At 36.9% G+C, this 21,393-nt stretch overlaps 1 protein-coding gene across 2 annotated transcripts in view; it reads right to left on the bottom strand.

Moving 5' to 3' along the window:
• The window catches only part of LOC128886164 (uncharacterized), a 172,324-nt gene that overhangs the window by 69,962 nt on the left and 80,969 nt on the right, over positions 1–21,393 (bottom strand). For both annotated transcript variants that reach the window (XM_054140809.1, XM_054140810.1), the window contains exons 2-3: positions 14,268–14,476; positions 8,116–8,251 (exon numbers count right to left, since the gene is read on the bottom strand). In XM_054140809.1, coding sequence (XP_053996784.1) covers positions 8,116–8,251; positions 14,268–14,476 — 345 coding nt within the window. The remainder of the gene's footprint in view (positions 1–8,115; positions 8,252–14,267; positions 14,477–21,393) is intronic.

The raw sequence follows: 21,393 nt of genomic DNA, 5'->3' as shown, positions 1-21,393 counted from the left end.
TCGTTTCAAATTGCACGTGAACAAGCGTCAACGAAATGCGCGCAGATTTATACACGGTCGTTTCGACACTTTCAAACTAACCCAGCTGAAATTTCGGTCATTATCAAAGAGGTGGAGGGAGGGTGTCCACATTTGTCACTAAGGGGGATCTGCAAGCTTTGCAGGGGGTGAAAGGGAGGCGAACACGTTGAAATATAATTTCCAATCTCTTCTGCACTATTTATTTACGTATTAAATAGTAGCTCATGCGATCAAGCTCTTATTACTTGTTTATGTATTATAAGAAGTAATTAGAGAGGAAGCTCAAATGATCAAACTTATATTAATCGTATGAAAAGAATTAAAATTAGTAAAATAACAAAGTGTCCAGTATGTAATTAGTTTTCAGAAAAATTCATTTTTATAAATTATGTATTAACATTAATATATTTTTATTGCAAAATGTTAGTCAACTTTCACGACAATTTGTGTATTTAAACTACAGATCAAACTACAATATACATATTTTCCAAAATTTTGTTTTCATGCATTACATAAAATTATGATCAATATCTTGGAAAACATACTAATTTATTAAATCGACCCAAATATCATTAGAGGATTAAGATCGAGATCGTAGAAATCTCGTCTTGTCTCGTGCGCATCACTACTTCTAAGAAGAAGATTGCTGCTTCATCACCCTTCCTGGATCCACCTCAGAATAATCGCGACGTAGTAACCATGAAGAGGAGTCAGAGGTGTATGTTTTATTTAATGTACGTCACTTTCGAACCATTCTATACGGATGCATTCGTTGCTGCCCCCTGAAATATTCTGCGATACAAACGACCCACGAATCCCGTGGTTTTAAATGGTCCATGGATGCCGGGGATTTCGACAGGCATCGCGTATCATTCGATCATCAATCTCGCAGTCGGCTTATCGGAGCTCGATTTCAAAATTGGCCTGACACCCTGGCCAAGAATTGTTCGACCTCAACCAGGTGAAATGGTGAAAGTCATAAACTACGGGTGGCGGGGAAAAAATTCTGTATTTCTTCGTTACGGATTGCAGAAAAATTGGGATGAAGCCTGGTTTTGAAACGTCGAAGTGATAATTGATACTTCTACGTGCAAATTTATCGCTTTAGTCGCTATACAGAGTGGACTATTTATTTAGTACTTGATGTTAGAATATAAGTAAATTAAAATTTAAGCAAAAGCGCCACTATAGGCGAATATGAGCAGTCGAAACGGAATTATCTAATTTTTATTTTCCCCATTCATGATAATATTTAACACTTGAGATTAATTAAAATCTTGTGTAATCAGGGTGTATTTTTATTTAATATTATATCAGCCTAAACCTTTGATGTAAGTCTTCGGTACAATGGATTAGAATAATGGTTTCAGAAAAATGATTCTAATTAATATACAACAGTTACTGCTATTTGAAATCTACATTTCATAATTGTAAATAAATAACCAATTATGAAATGATATTAATTTGTTATCAATGATAAAATGGAACAGATATTATATATTTAGTAAAATAATAATAAATGTGTTATTTTCTCCGCAAGAATGTAAAAATACATTTACTCATTTTGTTAATTCACTGTGTATTACCAGAAATAATACTCGACCTGGGTCATAGCATATACGCGTCGCCGCGGCGGCATTAGTGGATCACAAGGGGTTAAAACAAAGTACTTTCTTTTTGTGGAACTACGAGCAAACGCTGCAACTAAATTCAACATTCCAACAGCTCTGGTTTACCATGTAAACCTGGTAACTTTGTTCCCTGGTCTTCGCAATGCTTTCATGACCTTCGCCAACGAAGTTTTGCTCAGCTATTACGCGAAGAGGTTTTATCCCAAGATTACGGAAATGATAGACTACTGAATTTCTAGATACACTGCGATGTAGACTTTGCAAATGCAAACGTAAGGCAATAGCCTCCATTTGTAATAGTTGCTTTAGTGGGTCAGCATAATTTCTGGTAGATATTAGATGATATCTAATACTTTCTTGTCGAAATAGTACAGGGCATATGAATTTCGAATTTTTAACAAATAATGCATAATTGCAAGACTGGTACATCAGATGTTACGGACAAGTTATACGACTTTGGACTATTATAAATAAAACTCATTCGCTAATTCGATTTTACCTTCTGCGTATTCCGATTTAATATCTCAAATCGGATTGATGATGCAACCTGTCACTGTTTCGCAGGACACCCCGTACATTTACGACATTTTCAATCACATCAGAGTGAGGTTAATCAGTTGTCGGCTAATGTGCCTGCAGACGCGTGTGGTAGCTTTACTGAATCGCAATGACATCGATCGATCGCTCAACTTTGCTACGTTCATTATTGATAAGCTGTCGAGTTCTAATTACTAGGCCTGTTTAATTACATCGTATTTTTATTGACACCGATGAAGCGTGGAATATAATGAGAAAGGACGGAACGTGTCACTCCATTGAAGCAACCTTCTGTCACCAATTGCGTTGCAGGTAGTTAATACAATACCTAACCGTGTAATTTGTCTTTAACTCGTTCAAGTGCGATTTTGTAATAATCATTTTAAAATTATACAGAATAGAATAATCTACTGGTTGAAAACTGTTCTGTATTTTAAAATACGGAGTATTATTTTTGTTGGACTTGTTAAATTTGGAAATTCTCAAAGAGAATTTACAAATAAATAATGATACGTTACTGCTCTTCGTGATTTTCAAAAATCCTTTAACTAAATTACATTAAAAAAATCTTAACACATTCAAACTGTTATTTCTTTTTTATTTCCGCCAGTTTAAAAAATAAACAAAATAATGAAGCGTTTATACTGTCACAACAACAACTTTCTACAAAAGTTATCAGGCGGTTGTTTATTAGACTTTCCTTGTCATCTCACTTCTGCAACAACGAGTCAATGCGAAACGATTTTAAAACTTCTTTTGCGAGGGAGTGGATCAATGTTCTCAATGAGGGAGCACCGGCAGTAAAACGACGAACTTTTGATATTTAACTTTCAACCAGAAGTAAGCATTCTTCGTGTTAATTTAAACTTCCGACCGCTAGTGCAGTTTAAACGCAGACATTTACTGAAAATTGGTGGACACCGTGTTTACGAAAAGAAGTTCATCAATTTGCAAAAGTTTGCATAGAAACGTATACCCGAAGTAAATTAGCATTGGAATTTCAACAGAGATGCCTTGAACTCAATGTCAATTAATTCATTTATTCAATTACACTGGGAACTTAATCCATTTATGGTTGGATGATAATATGGGAAATATGTTAAAAATGTATGTAGAATATAGTTTGCAAAATACTACGACACTGTTAATATTTTATTCTGTGTAACTATATATCTTCTGTAGAAGTTTAGTATGTTTTTCATTTTTGCATTGCCATAAATGCATTTAGCATACTGGTTTTTTTTACGAAGAAAATATTCTTCAAGTTTGCTAAGGATCATAATATGCATTTCTGTTGGGATACAGAAAGAAATTACAATGTTTATTTGACGATTAATGTTTAATTAAAATGGAGCAGAAGATAATAAATAAGTAAAAGATTCTATTTACATCGTATTTGCTCCTCTACCTATAATTTTTCTTGATTTAGCTTCACTTTTCTTCCCTACTTAATATTTGTCCTCGCTTAGCTTTCGTTATAAATCTTTGAAATAAGTGCTATCGTTGAAAAAGTAAAACGTTTTTTCTGGGAACGCTTAATTCTTCCATTCGTTCTCCTAAAGTCCATTCTGGAAAGTGTGAAAACTTGGGAACCTGAACTATGAGAATTGATTAAAGTTCAACGTGCACGCGAGGGATGGTTTCTCGCCACTCTCTTTTCGGCATGCTGATGCCGGGAATCGTTCAACTACTTATAATGCTTTCATTACAGAACATCGTATTATTTGCTATCAAACACCGATCGACCTGCTCGTTCGTGCCTCAACTTCCAACAGACGTGTTTTAATTCTTGATCAATCTGCGAAAACATCTCGAATTTATCAGCTTTCTACTTGAAAGCAGCTTTGAAACTGATGAGATTTTTTACAGGTAAAAACGTTACTTGGTGCGATCATAAAATGAAACTATATTCGAATTACATAATAGAATATATAAGCATATTTAATAACATGATCTATATGTTATCATATTTCAAAACTTGTATTGAAGTAATATGTGCAGTTAGTGTATTAATTTTTGATATGGAAAATTACGCTTAATTAATTTAATATGCCAAAATGTTCCAGTAGATTTACAACAAATACCAAGGTATAATTGATACTAGACACGTCTCTAAGGCTACATTTTTCAGAAAAGCATGCTCTTTAAACGCAAAATTGGTTTCCATCAACAAAATAATCAACCGTTTTCGAGAGTTATAATGGAGTAATTCACTTAAAAAAAAAACAAAAAACCAACAACACTAGATATTGTGTTCAATTCAATTTCACACGTGGAGTACCCCGGGTCTGGAAGAACAATTTTCGTCGAATCAATTTTCTGGTAATTGTTTTGCGGGATATCCCAAAATCCGAGATAAAAATGCCGCTCCACGTGTCGCGAGACGAAAACACTGCATAAGAATTCTGAGCGTATGTAATCGAGTATTTTTCATGGTAACTGTCGTATTCTCGCCGAACGCGCTTGAAATTCATGGACCATTCGAAGAAACGACCAAGAAGAAGCATTAGAATTATCATAAAATCCCTAGTTCTTATTTCTCTGAATTACGTTTGGGGCCGAGTGGAGACGTTCAGTCAAATAAACGCCTCTAGGAATATATATGCGCGAATTTTACAAAAGCACGCTAAATATAAAACTCCATCGCTCATATTTCCTTGCCCATACCCTTCAGAATGATACTGTTCGCTCGTAGCAATGTGAGACTGATTTATATTTATATTTTAGGTTAATCCTTTCATTAATTGGATTATTCGACTTTATACCTCTGACAGTAATCAACTCATACAATCCACATAACATTCAGTCTTATGTATTCTAAGTAAATTAAATACTACAGAATGCTACATTCACTTAAATTACTAACTAATTACAGCACGCCTCAGACAGTTCTTACCATTCTTTCTTTTTTACACTTCCATAAATTTACCTTCCCATCGAGATGCGGTTCAACTCTACATTTCACGAAACCACTGTGCTGGAACCCAGCGAAATGCAAGATTACGGAAATTCTAGGGTAGCCACTGGCAAACTACTAGACATCCTATTATCGTACTTCGCATTCCTTATTTTGGGAAACAAGTAGCGTTATAACAGTGTCTACAATTGCCGCTAATATTCGTTGCCACGATTAGCACGACAATACCCAACTTTAGGAGTCGTGCACTTTATAAGTGTACTATTCAAAAGAATAGAATAATTACAATATTGCAAGGAAATTAGTATGTTACAAACTCCAATGACTGATAACACAAGAAACCTAAGCGACGCAGATTTGAGTGACACGTAATAGTATACGAGCGAGTGACAAGGTATTAATTATTAAATTACAAGAGGCAGCAGCTAAGGGTGTGATTATGATACGAATTTCAGTGAACAGAGCTTTAGCAACAACACGAAGTTTCTCCTTAATTCGGTCTTCAGGATTGATTACAACCTAAGTTCCGTCTTGCCACGTTCCAGCCAATGAATCCTAATTTCTCTAGTCAGAATGTCATCCGTTTCTGCAACATAGATGACTCAAAACCGAAGAATTTTCTACTCGAAAATAGCAGATGATCGACGTTCGTGTCATCGACCCAGCGGCAAGCCTTTAATCACACGATTCCTAATTTCACGCAATGTCAGTTTCCTCGTTTGAGCGACCGAGAACTTGTGTATGCATGTTTGCGTTTTCTGTCTTTCACACCTAACGTAGAATGAATGCGGAACAAATGCAGAACGTGGAGGCGAATGCTGGAACGAAATGATTCTCAAACGGACCACGCGTTTGAGAATCTGCATTTAAAGTGTTAATTAATTATTTCTGACCAATTACAAATTTTGAACTAGTCTAGTAAAGTAATAATAAAGCATGAAATTGTAAAATTTATGAAATTATAATATATTTAGAAATTTATAATTGATGTATAAATGCATAATTACGAATTTATGATGTGTGTGTGTGAACTTTTAATTAATTTAGAGGTTCAAAGCACATTTATGAGCATTACAACCATTTCACGGGTTTATAACATATTCATGAATTTATAGCACCGATTTATATGTGAAATTTATAAATTCATAAAATACTTATAAACATTCTAAGTTCGTACTCTGTTTATGAAGTTTACCTATCCATAACATTTTTACGAATTTATAACAAATTTTAAACAAACTTTTGAATGCACTCATATTCATAAACTGATTCGCCCTGGCTTCCCGTAATTTCAATAATATTCGCATACGAATTGAAATTCACAATTTACCTACTTTTTTTTACAAAGCTCGCCATTTTGAAACAAACCAACGTTTTACAGAATCCTTCCGTATAACAATAATAAATTCATCTACCTCCAAAAACATGTATTTTTATTTTATCCGAGGAATCCACCTTGCAACTAGGAAATCTCAATAGCATTATATAACTGCGCGTATACTTTCTACGAAAATTACCATTTCCCAATAAAACTTGAAAGAAACACTATCCGTAGCATATACATTTAACGGACACACCAACCGTCCATGCTAATTGTAAGTATTCGATATCGCCCGAAAAGCTCCACAAATAGTAATTTTCCTAGCCTCGAAACGTGCTCTTTCTCTCAAGTGACCTTGACAGGAAAATTCATTCCGCCTCGACGTAGCGAAACTTCCTGAGTCCGCGCGACTGGGAAACGCTTGCGCCACCATTAAAGCGACTGGCATTGAAAAGGAACCGACGAAGTTGCGTCGTTACGGATTCGTAAAACGCGTAAACGTGCTCACGATCGCGGGGCGTGCACTGATTAACCCTAGAAGCGCCCCTTTGATGTCTGCGCGGCGCACTCGAGGAAATTAGAAACACTCGACGAAATTTACGCGAAAGCCGGCTTCTCTCCCGCGACGTGTACACACGCGCGTATCGTTCAGCAGCGCTCGCGCGAAAACGCTTCGTGACAACGAACCCGATGCACCGGTTCGAGCGTGCAGGCAGGGCCAGGATCAAACGGCGAGGCGGTTAATGACGTCGACGAGTAGAAACTTTCCCCGCGAGGCGGAAATTCGCAAGGATTGAAGGCCGACGCGGGATGAGCGGAGGGTGGCCGAGAGCCTGTATACGCAAAGGGTGTTAACCTCGCGATGCCACTGTCGGGGTCACTATACCCCTAATGCACTTTTAAACGCTCCCGGGAATGGCCCCCAAAGCCGAATTAGCGGAGACGATTGCGTCAGACACTTTTCGCCGTATATTGAGGAGTTGGGTTATTTCTACGGGGGGAAAATTGAAATTTTGTCGAACGTTGAAACCCTTAGTGAAAGTTTAAAACAAGTTTCACAAGTTTTAATGATTAAACTGTGATCAAGGGATGGTCTGTGTCTCGATCATAGGGGCGCCATGACATTTCTCTGTGGCGCCACCAGTTCCAATGTTTGTCGTGCGCTGACACTTACTCCCAATCCTGCTCTAACTCTTTGATGTTAGATGGGTTAAAAACTATTCCACCCTTTGCTTAGCTTTACCATTTTATTTAAAGTTTTTCATTTTTGTGGCAATACTATGAACTAACGCTAAGAGAACAATAAATAAAATTAGAAATGTATACAAGTCGAAACGCGTTTGCAAGTTCTTTTATAATCGTGTGCCTCAAAGAGCAAAATCACGGTTCTATATCCTCAACTCAATGCTCTTCAACTCTATAACCTCGATCCCAAAGAAACTATCATTACTCCTTCGCAGAGCTATTCAACTACAACAACGTAAAATCGAGAAACAATCACGTTTTATCTCCACCAGTGTTTCTCGCAGTTCAGCGAGGTATTAAAGGACTTACGATGTCGCACACGCGGGAATCGCAGTGCACAGGAATTCGAGGGGTTGGGCAGAGAACGTTTAGGGGGTAGCGGGGGCGTTGTCGAGTTGAACCGCTATGTACACTCCGTAACATCGCAATGCATGAGTACTTACACACAACCGTGAGATTTTTCGAGACGTTGTTCGTGTAGAAATTCGGCGCGTCCGTGGTGACCTCGCAGCTGAATGTACCCGAGAGGGCGAAGTCGATGTCGCGCAGCGTTACCTGACTCTTGTTGGAGTTGGCAATCTGTAACAGAGGATGACGAAGGGCGTTGTAAAGTGAATGCAAATGGATATCAGGCTAGGACGACACGCGTTATCGTGCACGGCCTCGGGTAGACGCCTGGAGTTCTGGCTCGTCGATTAACGATAACTCGATTTACCTGGCGCGGTTATAATTCGAATTAAATTCCGCACGGCTGCGGTCGGCCAACGAATATATCCGGCGCGTCTCTGCCGCTGTTTGCGCGGAATTAAGCGCTCACATGGTTCATTGCCTTCTGTTTTTCTGCTTGAAAATCGAGGAGAAATATATTCGCGGACCGACTCTTGTAATTACGGGATCGACCATGGACCGTGTTATGGGACAAGTATTTACTCGTTCGAGCCTTAATGGAAATGATGAAATGGAGACGAATTATCGGAGATGATTATGTCATGATATTTGACGAAACGCTGGTTTTGAAAATTATGTCCGCAAAAAATTGTTATCACGATGGAGTAATATTTATAATATTCCTTCCTAAAGGGCGTTAAGATTTTGCTTTCAATTTAAATATAAATGATACAGAATATATACGATTCGTATAATTTATATAATATGTTCATGTTAGTATGTCCACCACGACTACGCTGACAACTGTTATTTTTTTGTCTTTTCATGTCAAATTGAATTCTCTTTAAGATCTATTTAAAGTGTCTACTAAATTTGTATAAATAACGAATGCGTGCCAAGAAGACAAATGGTGCTAGAAGTAATTATTTTTAGACTATAGATTTTATGGCCCGATATATGACTTATTTTACTAATCAATATGTTTAGTAACATTTTTTTAAATTAACTATACAATGCACTGATATATTTTACGTAAAACATGAGCTATAAATGGAAACTGAATGTCTATTTAAACTGAAAATTGCAAGTATCTTCTTCGAGGAAAACATGCAGTGCCTGGAGAGGATTGGCTTTAAATAACTCGAGTAGATTTTATTGCGGTGCATTGGAAATCTGAATTTCAGAATGTACACATCAATTCAGGAAATCTTCTGTATCGCCGGTGAACATGCAGGTTGTGACATATAACGTATCTGCCATGTACAAACCTCGAATTTTGAATAAGTTTTTCCAAAGCGTAATGATAAAGAATTCAACGTTAAAAACACTGCATTGAAGATATATTTTATAAGAAACGGTCATTCTACACGAAATAAAACACTAAATGGAACAGTAAAAATACAGAATGTTACATTTTGGTCCGAAAATATGTATGTGTATCTATGAGAATATGTTAAATTGAAAAGAAGTTCATAGTAATGTCAGCGAAATTAAATATTCCTTAGAAATTCACAACAATTTTAATTTTCGCGGAATTGTTTTGTCACGGTCCGAACTTTTCTGCGAATACATTACGCAATGATACCATAGCATGTCAGCCCTTTAAGGCACCCAGTGTATTCCCGTTTGACTTTTCCCTGAGCCATTCCAATCCCACGTCATGTAAAATCTACACTATCCTAACTCAGCATTGAATCTTTATTCATGCCCGGAAACTCTGTATCCTAAACCTTGCTTTATCCCTTTGCTCTCGTGTTCACTCCGAAAACTCATAAAAGCCTAAACAATTCTTGCAGAAAACACGTTCATCTCTAAATCATTACCATCTCTTGATAGTTGCTGAACTGAACATTCAATATTTTGCAATTAGTGCATTTCTAATATTCGATACTTAATTTTCAAACGTTATAGGTACAATAGTGATATAGTATTTATTTGTTTACAAAGAATAGCATACGAGAAAATATCTCAAAATCTGTTCTCAAAAGTATCAATTCAAATGACGACACCTTTAAAGTCGAAGCTCGAATAATGCATTATCGTTATAAGGCTTATTTCAATACGTCAACACTTGAGTGAAAATTCTACTGTACTCCTTCCTCATTCTTATACATGATAAAATATATATATATAATTATACCATAATAAAAAATAAACCAACCCATTCGAACTAGACAAAATTTAAGTTCAAGACACTTCTGTCTACAAACTCGTGGCTTGAGCCTGATATATAATTTATTAGACAAACCATAGCACGCCGTGACGTGCATTTTCACGGTTAGATAAAAACTGACACGGTTCCACTCTTCTTTCGTTAAATATCCAGGTCGCAGCTGTGCGAGCCGGGGAAAGAATGATCGCGTTCGTTTTTCGTCAGCGCTCCACTGCCGGGCAAAATGTTAATATCGACGCAGGCCACGTCGCGACAAGGGACGCTTTTTTGCTAAATGTTTCTTTCCGTAGACCCATCGCCGAGACACGCCACTTGAGAAAATCGTCATCTTATCAAGAATTACCCGGCACTCGAGTAAATTGGCTCGATGAAGCAAGCGCGAAAGCACGGACACCGAGACCAAGATAACGCTGGAGTTCAAGCATCTCCAAGACGCGGAGGGATGCAGACGGGGGAGATTGCTTCATCGGTACAAGTAAAACAAAATATGCATAATTAGCGGGATTTAAATAACGAAGCAAGAAGACACAGAGAGAGGAGGGCGGGGGGGTGAGAACGGGATGAGGGAGAGACGGAAGGCTGCCTTCAGCGGGCTTTAAACAAACACCAGGGGCCAGCGAGCTTTTTTCTCGTGCTGATTTATGTGAGGTGGAGTGCACACGATGCGATGCGGATGAAAAACTAGATGAAAGCGGAGGAAGAACTGTTTACCACAAAATTTTTACATTTTCTTTGGCGTCGTTAAATTATTATCAATGATTGAAGGAGATTAACGCTTTTAATATGTGCGTTATTGCTTAGAGCGATGGAAGGGACAGTTACGATGATTATGTTACGTGATTACGGTATCTGACGATGAAGCACGTGATGCAAATCTAACAGATGGAGTGGAAAATTATTTATTAGAGAATCTTCACTTCTTTCCGCCTCATTAAATTAGTATTAAGGATTGAACGAGATTAACCCTGAATAAAAGTTACCCTATCCTCGTACAGTTGCAATTCTACAATCAGCAATTCAAATTTTACGGCGATTGAAATGCGTGAAAAACTGTTCCACGAAGATCTGCCATTAGCGGCGCGAAAAAGCGATAAACCGGCGTGTCGCGTCAAAAATTGATTATCTCCTAAAACGGCCAATCCAATAATAACTAAACGACGACATTCTGGAAATGAATAAAAATGGCAGTCCGTAAAAAGTTAAAGCTGGACGATATTCAAATTAATTTAGTTCATGGAGCAAGCAGCGAACGAAACAATCGAAAAGCACCTCCGTACTACGCGTAAACCAGGTGTCCTCATTTTGTATCATTCAAATCAAAAAGGTATACAAATTTAATAACATATTTAAATATTTAAATAACAATCTTCAATGACGAATAAAAGATACAAAAGTAAATAAAGAGTTAAGATGGTCAAATGATAAAAAAACTTTAAAAAGATTACAATAAGAATTATGAACTGAAATACTATTCCAAGCTGAATGAATAAAAGTTTATCTGAAGAACCGAATGAAAAATGATTGTGTTACCAAGTAATTTATTTAAGAGACGTTTCGAATGTTAAAATTCATGGTTCTCTTCGATATTTACAAATTTGTTTGTTACTCTAATTTAATGAATGTTCTTACGAATGATACAGTAGTGTTAGCTGAAGAATTTCTCAACTCCCATTGTGTGAATACTCTGAATTCGTACCAACTTGTGTCCGCCATAGACGTGTCTTTGGTTTCCAAAAATTCCACCAGTTTCACGGCATGTGGGCCAAAATCCATTTATCTGAACAACGAAAAAAGGTTGGCCGACACTGGCGTGAACAACGCTTCTCGTTGCGAGGCTTTACACTTCAGCGAGGTGAGCGTTGCACATTTCTGTCACCAGTTAGGAGGTAACAGAGGATGACCGCGTGTGCAACGAAACGATAAACGTAAAAGCTGTGTGCACGGCATTCGCAGATCATTCATTCGACCTGGGAACAACAGGGCAGCCGAACTTGTTTTCAGTTGCGTAAACGCGAGCTGTCGGAGGCGGTTGCATCGATCTCCGCCAAACCACATTGCTACGGAACTGCGTGCAACCGTGCTACGGAACTGTATACGGAAATGTTTGAACGATGATAAAAGCGGACTGTTTTACGGTGATTACAGCGGTGAAGGGCACTGTTAACGAACAACGGCCAGCACCGCGCGATAAAACTACGTATAGAGTCTGGGAGAGGAACCAAAGAGGTATAGAGGAGCCAGAAGTGGAATTTCTGTTTCCTCTTCTGATTGTCTTTGCGTGTTTTATTGCTCTCAATCTGGAGCATACAGATCGTATACAGGTCTGGAAAGTATACGAGACATCTAGATAGAGTTTCACGTCAGCCACTGTAATCCTTCCAGAGTCTTATTGCTTTAGAATATTATATGACACCTGCTAGGATTTAAGATTAAACGAGTGCACCTAGAGAATCCTATCTTTCAACAGTGTCTGCTATGTAGTTCAATTAGTTAACTAATCTGACACGTCTTGCCTTAGTTCAGTAATCCTTTGAAACCAAGGAAATGTAAATCTGTTAGGATTTAGGGTTAGATTAGTAGCCCTAAAGACTCCTATTTTTCAACTTTCTCTGCTATGTAGTTCAACTAGATAACTAATCTCACATGTCTTGGCCTGGTTCACTAATCCTTTGAAACCAAGAAAATGTAAATAATATGTACTGGCCCAGTCCTGTCAAGTGAGCTAACAAGTGCATTAGCAAAATTGTTAAAAATTACACACCTAAAAGGGTTACAAGCTGGGAGACAAGATAGACATCATAGTTCTTTTCGAGCTGTTGTACTTGGCAGATGGTCTTAAAAGTAACAGTAAATGAGATGCAATGAGGGGAATAAAAAGAAGGATATTTTCTAAGGAATTTAGCACTGACTTTAATAAATCTGCGTGTGACTAGACGTGTCTGCTACTGCCACAAACACTCCTTTGGAATGTCAAAAAGGGAAGACGAGAAGCACAACGGCAGAAATAGTACCACAACAAGAAATTCCAGAGGGTATGCCGCGCAGAAGACGCTCAAAGTGCGGAGATGAAACGAGAACGCGATATTACTGAATGAAATTTTTATGCTTGAAATATCTGCAAATTATTTGCAGTAACCGCCTTTCCTTTATCTTAGTATGATCAAAATTTGGAATAAACGTTTTTCGCTTCGTGAGAAAATTTTCATTAAATATTAATTGCGTTGGAAAATGCTTACACATGCCTGGTAAGGATAGAAATACAATACCTTTCATTCTTGTACTCTTTGAGTTTTTTTTAATATATAATAGATTTGTAATCATTTTGAAGGGTGTTTTAAATGAATCGTAAAGAGAATTTAATATTACGAGGAAAAATTAAATGAACTTTTTCTAATTAAGACAACATCTAGAGTTTTTTATTTTTTACTTATGTTATTATATTTTCACTATTAAATTCTTTTTCTTAAAGTTTTACTCTACGTTTTATTTTTTATTTTTCAATTCATGAATTGTGGAATAAAATGGTACCTATAGTCAGTCCCATATGCATTTATACCCTGTATATCTATTGAAGAAATGTGTCTAATTTAAATGATAGGCTTCGTAATTCCAGATCAATTTTCCATTATAAATATGTACATGAATAAACTTCACACCTGTATATATTTACAATTACAAATTTATTTGGAATCATGAACCATTCATGTAAATTAGGCAAATTTCTTCAATAAATACACATCAAAACTCAAATAAGTCTTCGAATTTTTCTTAAAAATTGCCACGAAGTATCTGGACAACCCAATACAATTTCTATTATTATATTTTCCCACTTGTCCTAACATTTTTCATTTCGCCTATACGCATCATCAATACCTACATCACATAAGTTAACTTTTATTTCCATCAAACTATCCTTTGAACCCCTTCAACGTTTAGTAATTGTGAGCCCTGCGAGCGAACTCGAAACGTCCTTAATAAATATACCGTCACACCAAACAAGACACGGTTGTTTTCTATAAAAATATTGAAACTCACGTCAACGTAGATCCCAGTAATGTTGAAGATTTTGGTGGGCGGCTCCTCGCTGGGCGCGAAACGGTAGAACTCGTGACTGCCACGGTACCACTTGAGAGAGTAAAGAGGAGCGTCCTCGAGATCGTAATGGCAGCGCAGCATCGCCTTCTGACCACGTTGCACTGTCTCCGGAACTATTTCCAGGCTGACATCCCGCAGGCAGCTCGCACCTTTGTGGGAAATGAGAACAGGAACGGAGCATTAAGTCTAGTGTGCATCATTAGTCCGCTTTTACTCCTCGCGCCGGAGGTTGCACAGCACGCGTCAGCGAGAAATTGCAATTCCACCGAATGACAATTCCTCTCGCTTCCGCCACCTAACCCACTCTATTCTCCCCCTCCCCCCTACCTCTTTCCGTAACCATACACGCCCACACAAACCCACACCCACCACAAACATACAATTTTTCTTCCCGCCTCCCTTCGCCATCTATCTTCCTTTTCGCCCTAACCTCGATCAACGCGATCCACCCTCCCATCATCCGACGTTCTCCGCCTTCGAGCTAACCTAACGGGTTGCCCTTTTCCTGCCTTTTTTTTTGCTGACGTTCCGTTCACTCGTATTATCGATGATTCGAACTATTAAAGCCCGGAGGAATTGAACTGTATATGCCATTCATATTAAAACAGCGAGCCAAGGCTTTGCTCGGTGCTCCTTGATGTCGCTGCAGGATGAGGCCTCTTATTACGGGCTAGCTTCCGGCAACGTGGAAGTAGGCGGATGTCACCGAGTCGCGAATGGGGACGAAACTCCGTAGGGGTGATTTTCGTCCCACGAGAAACGCGAAAAAAAAACATACATTGCGATGCTTTAGCGGACGTATTAATTCTCCGCGGCTCGAGTCGTGTAGCTTTTCTGGTTGGAAAACGGGGCTGGGGTGTGTCACGACGTCGCGAACGATTGGGAACTTTCGATGTAGCTGAACTTTACGATCAAGCATGCTTCCAGATGAAACTTGCAACAGGAGGAAACTATTCGAAGCTGAGTATCGGCTTTAAGCATTCTTCGCGAATAGTTGTGTCATTAATCTTGTCAGTGATATGGTCTTCATATCGTCAGGTAGCGTCATCAGGTAACTTTAAAAGTGAAAATAAATTAAATTCGCGTTACGCGTGTAGATTGGGCAGATCTGGCTCGAAAAAATGTTGTAAAATGTGTTTTCAATGATGACGGTGGTCCATGTCGGCGATGCATAATGTAGGCAACCTCATTATGAATGCATTGTATACTGTCCTGAAATCGAATTGGCATGCAGCGTACATACAACGTACTACTGTTTTTCGAATTTGCATAAGTAGGACACCTATCCATCTCTGATCTCTTTGAACATACAAAATCTCGTCCGGTGTAAAATTGAATCATATAGCGGGTTAATGATGATTGGGAATAATATATTTTGGATTGAGCATGTAGCTGAAATTAACTAACAAACTTACTTCAATAAGTTATAGTATAGTATATCGTAACAATTATTTTCAGAATATTTTCACTATATCTTAGAGTAGAAAATGAATGTTAGAGTTGATTTCTAAAAGTAAGAAACAAAGATTGATGAGAGAAAAATGATTGCTATTCTACTGTTCCAATTACCAAGTAAATGTACCTATGCTTTATTTTATCAGAAAAAATTGAAAATAATTTTACCTGTAAAATTTATATCTGTAGATTTGAGCCAATTATGAAAATTGTACAAGCAGTCCTGAGTACAATTTATGTGGGTACGTGGTATTTACATTATTTTGCAGTAAACTCCGTACTATTTTTGTTATTAAGAAATCAGATGCTGGAAACGTATCAAACTTAAACTCGAAGTCACGTACCTTTCATCGGTTCTCGCGTAAGAGTATCTAGCGACGTTTGCCACGACCAAGGAGAGGAAAAAAATAAGCGAAAATTCTTCGCTCACAAAGGGCAAGATCTGCGAAGTTGGAAGAGCTTTCTCCCCCCTTTCATTCCGAATTGAAAGGAATTCTGGAAAACGTAGGCAGGTGCATGGCGTATGCTGGAAGTTTCTGGGGACTGCTTTTGAGGATAGCAATGTTCTCAATCTCCGTTCCCTTTCCACTAGTTTCTCGCTGCATTATTCGATATACCTACATTTAACACAAGCGACCCGTTTCTTCACTCTTAAGCGCGAGCACGACTGAAAGCAGCGGCGCAATGACGTACTCATAGTTAATTACTCCGATAAATGCAACCTGAATTCTAGACATCCCATACTTTTAAAAGCAATATGCAATCCAAGACTGAAAAAGGAATTCTTCAGCTTTCATTCCTTTGACTATATTGAATTTAGATTTATTGTGATTCAGATTATTCTTAAGACATGATTTCGTTCATTTTTTCTTTGATTTTATGAATTTTTATGATCTTAAAATATTTTGTACTTTACATGAAATTAAAATGGCGAAATCATTGAAATATTTTAATAGGTTTTCGACAAAGAAACGACATTTTAAATGAAACCATAATATAATCCGAAAATCGTTGAATATTAACAATTTCAATCATAAAAACTTCTCACTTACAGTTCAATTGTTTCATCGTATAAAATCGTAGAATAAATGAATGCGTTTAATATTTCACACTTGAATTAACTTTTATTTAAATTCAAGAAATTTTCATTCAGTTATTTAAACATATGGAAGCGGTTAACCAATGTTAACACATGAATTAAATCGAGGATCTGTTGACCGGCTGAAAAACAAATTCTGGGGTGACTGGAAGAGTGGAAGATAGCATAGCGCCCGTAGTATAATTACTGGAAGCGTTTCATCTGAATTTACAATCGAACTGTTTGCGTCCGGTGAGAGAATAGAAATTACCTTGGATAACTTTACATCGCGATAACAGAAATTGGTGTTGATTCTCGAAGAGCTGGTTTCTTAGAAAGATAGCCTACTAATTTTACAATAACAGAACCAAAGTAAAACCATTTATTATGTATTATAAATTGTTAAAAAGTAGACAAATTAAAGTGTCTGGCAATAAAACTTAGAAATATTCTGAAAATGTACGAACGTTTAATAAACGTGTGTACAAAAAATGCCAATAGATATAAAATCATATATCACGAAAAACTACAGAGAAGGATAAAGATATTTACGAAAACCTTATCTTGTAAAATGTATACCATATCAATGGTATTTAGAAACAGAGTGGTAAAAATAATTGTATAAATAGAAAACCTTCTTTAAATAATTTAAATAAAAAATTGCAGCTTGATAAAGCTTTCTATTTTCAAGATTATTTTATGCGTTTACAAAGCTTTGAAGACTGTTTATGTCCAAAAATGATATGTATAAAGTATGAAATAAATTTATTTACCTTATATTGGGTAATGAAAAATTAATTTTCTATGTTAATGATTATTTTGGTATTCTAGATTTTCAAGAGACTTTTATTAAACGAATGTACCAAGTACGTCGAGGAGTACACATTTTCTTTTGAATTGTCTTGTCATAATTCAATTAGTAGTCAGATGCTTTCGAATTCATTAATTAGAACCATCGAAATTCAATTTTCCCAAGTGTGAGGAAATTCAAGTGTATTCCTAACGGACAAAAGAGTCCTATCCACCGCTCCATTCGGATATTTCCAGAGACCAGTACACTGGGAACGTGTCCTAGGTAAATTAAGCTCTACCTCGTGACCGCAGAAGGCTGCAATCAGAATTGCAAAGTCCTGTCGACTCTTCCAGCGTAACAGTTTTTCCGTTCTAGCAAACAGCTTTTGTTCACTCAGGTAATACTATCGAACGTGGTATATAAAATGAAATATCGATGAGGAAGAGCTAAACAAATTTTTATCTGATTGATACACGAAGAATTACAGATACAGTACAATTACTCTGTATTTGTGGATAAGTATTTTGTTTTATCAGTAAAAACGTTTTGTTGGAGAGATAAAAACGCATGCGTTAGTGGCATTTATTTAAAAACAAAAAACTAAAATGAGATTACGTATGAGGGATTAAATAATAAATATCCAATTTGCATCTCGCGTTGAAAGGAAAATACTGCCATAACTGTAACACTGACTGAGCGGAATAATACAAATTTGATTTCTATGTGAACATCGTGTCAAACAATATAAATTCTATAGAATTAATAACGAATTAAAAAAAAAACTTTATACGAAATGGAATTTAGTTACAATAGAACAATATTGTAAACAATTTTTTTCGTATGAAAAATGTTATGTGAATTCATTTCTACTTACTCTGTTTACAATAATTTAAAAAATATTGCAGAATAAAGTTTTGTGAATATTATATCGAAAATGTGTATCGATACTACTGCATTTTGTTAATTTGTATTATCGTTTCATGAACCGCAATAATTATCTTTTGAAACGTTCCGATGGAACTGTATTCAGAACTGCTTCATTTGATTACTTCTTTTATGATATTTCTATAGAATGATAATAATATCGCTCGTTTTGAAACAATCGCAATAACTCAATACGATACCATAATTGCATTCAAAATTGTTCTCTGGAAATTAACATGCACAGATGGACATAGGGCGACCAATATTACGATAACGAGGCAACAACAAAAAAGAAAGCTCAACGATTGGACACAATGATAAAAAAATTATACCTACTTACGATGAGGATTGTGCGTAATATCAGTATCAATTTATCATAAATTTTATGAACGGAAACATTAGATATATTTAATTGCTACACTATTCTCATTTGTAATTAATCATACTAAATGTCATAGAATAGTATCGTATTTCTATATAGTAATATTAACTAAGTGACGCGATTTTCTTGTCTTAATTACTGGTTTTCTATCGAATAACTACACCTTGAAAGAAAATTAAATCATTCCAAGGACCTTACAATTTTTCCTGTTCAGTTTGCTATTTACATATCTGCTAAAAAATATCCTAATAAATTTAACTATATCATAAGAAACATAGCTGACCACCACCATCTTTAAGGTTACTATTTTACGATTACACGATATTTCCAGCGCGACAAATTTATGCAATTGGACGAAGCATTAAATTCCAACGATTTTATACAATTCCAGACTTCGCCAAGGGACAAGTCGATCAATTATAATTTTCATTTTTCTCTCGCGCAGGTATACGTCAGTTTATGGCAATGGCGCAGCCTCGAGCGAAGCTTACGTAAATTAAACTGCACGCGCAGCCACAAGCTGTGATCAGAATTGTAAAATTCTTTTCGCGGAAACGGACAGAGAAGAATATTGCTCGTTCTCTCCTTCCGCGATATATTTTACAAGTCTAACAGCACCTGATGTCGTAAATAAACCGGTGTATAGACACGAGTGGGAGTCGCACTTGCGGCAATGTTTCATTGGGTAGAAACGTTTCTTTATATTCCCGTGAAAGCGTCAAATTCGAAGCGATATAAATGTTATTAGACACAGAAAGTGGCGAGGTTCTATTTCCTTATCAATTTTGATTCTTTTTTGATTGAACTTCTGTCAGTAGTGGCCGGCGAATTACATTAATTATATTACTTAACAATCGGGATTACGTTTCTATTATACGATGCGAGCAAGTTAATTTCATCATAGGCTTCAAGGGTTCGCTGGTATCTAGCCACTGAGCAATTTGCAGCCGATTGTCATACGAATTTCATTTACTGGCACACAGCGCTGGACAATCCAGGCATCGCGAACTAAAATTATATTCACGCACGAGCCACATTTATGATTCTCATTGAACTCGAAAGGAATCGACTTTATATGTACTTACTTTTAATCTTACTAAACCCACGAATTTGTAAAGTGGTAGCACCACAGTTCGTAAATAAAGAATCAAATTCATCTTATTTCAACTTTATTTAACGAGATTTGTATTTTCATTTGATTAAGAAAAGGAAAAGGGAACAAAGCTTAATACTTTATTTTGTCTGACATTGAAATTTTAGGCTATAAGTATAAAGCTATTAAGCTTTATCATAGTTGTGTTAATGTCTCTTATAATTTAAACTTGGCGCTATAGATGTACACTAAGCCACCTAAAGATTAAGATCTCTATCATTTTCTTTCTAATTCAATAAAAAGAAAAAGACTTGTAAACAAGACGAATATAAAGTAAATTTAATAAATAGATGTATCTTTTAAATTATTATTCTCTGGTTTCGAGTCGCGCAAATTCATATTTCTTGTAGAAATTACGTATAAGGTGTTGTAAATCATTTTCAACGAAGTAGAAATAATGAAACGATTCAACATTCGTTTCAGTTTCCTTCCAGTCACATGTAGGGCAAGTAGAAATAATTTCGCTCGTGCAAAACAAGAAATACATTTATCAGAAGGGTAATCCAACGTGAACAGGAAGTATCCGTGTGTCCGAACACGTGAAGTAACATCTCGACGCGAAAACATCGTTTATTAACGCCCCACGATGGATTCTCAAAAACGAATGCACCACGAGACACTGAGAGATCCCGATTTTTCTGTTGGCTAGTCCGTGAATGGTCCTTCCTTCCTATTTCTGCGTAGATGTGGACCGGAAGTACGAGTGGAGGACTCGATCGTTCCCAAAGGAATTCAATGCTATACGAGCGGCTTATTGTCGTTTCACGGGGCTGAACTTTCGACTTCTGGGGCTGGCGCGACGCGAATCGCAGTGAATCAAGCGGAAGTAACAAACAGATTTCGGATCGTGGTCCGTACGACGCTGCCGCGCGCAAACCTGAAAAAGTATACTTTTTCCTACGTGCCGCGAACATTGGCGCGCGGAGACAACTTAACGAATTCTCTAAGTTATTACGGGAAGTTTGGCAGTTCGATCGAAACCGGGCAACAATGGCCGAGAAAGGCCAAACGTGATTCTTCAGATGCAGGTGTTTGCGTCATTGTGCGACCACGCGACGACTTGGCGATGGAGGAAATATTTTAAACTCCGTACAAAGAGTTACCAACATTTTGGAAAACCATGTCAGAACTGTGACTTTTGAATAAAATAAATTGGAGAGGGAAACGGCTCTTTTTTTTATGTGTTTTATATTTCTTTTATTTTGTTTATTAGAGACGTTGTTTTGAACTTCGAAGTAAAGAGACGCTACGCGTTTTCGGCTTTCACGCAATTACGATATT

This window comes from Hylaeus anthracinus, unplaced genomic scaffold, assembly GCF_026225885.1.
Source record: "Hylaeus anthracinus isolate JK02 unplaced genomic scaffold, UHH_iyHylAnth1.0_haploid 11982, whole genome shotgun sequence".
NCBI classification, from domain to species: Eukaryota; Metazoa; Arthropoda; class Insecta; order Hymenoptera; family Colletidae; genus Hylaeus; species Hylaeus anthracinus.
Note: the sequence above shows the minus strand (reverse complement) of the source record. Positions and strands in the feature narration are given on the sequence as shown.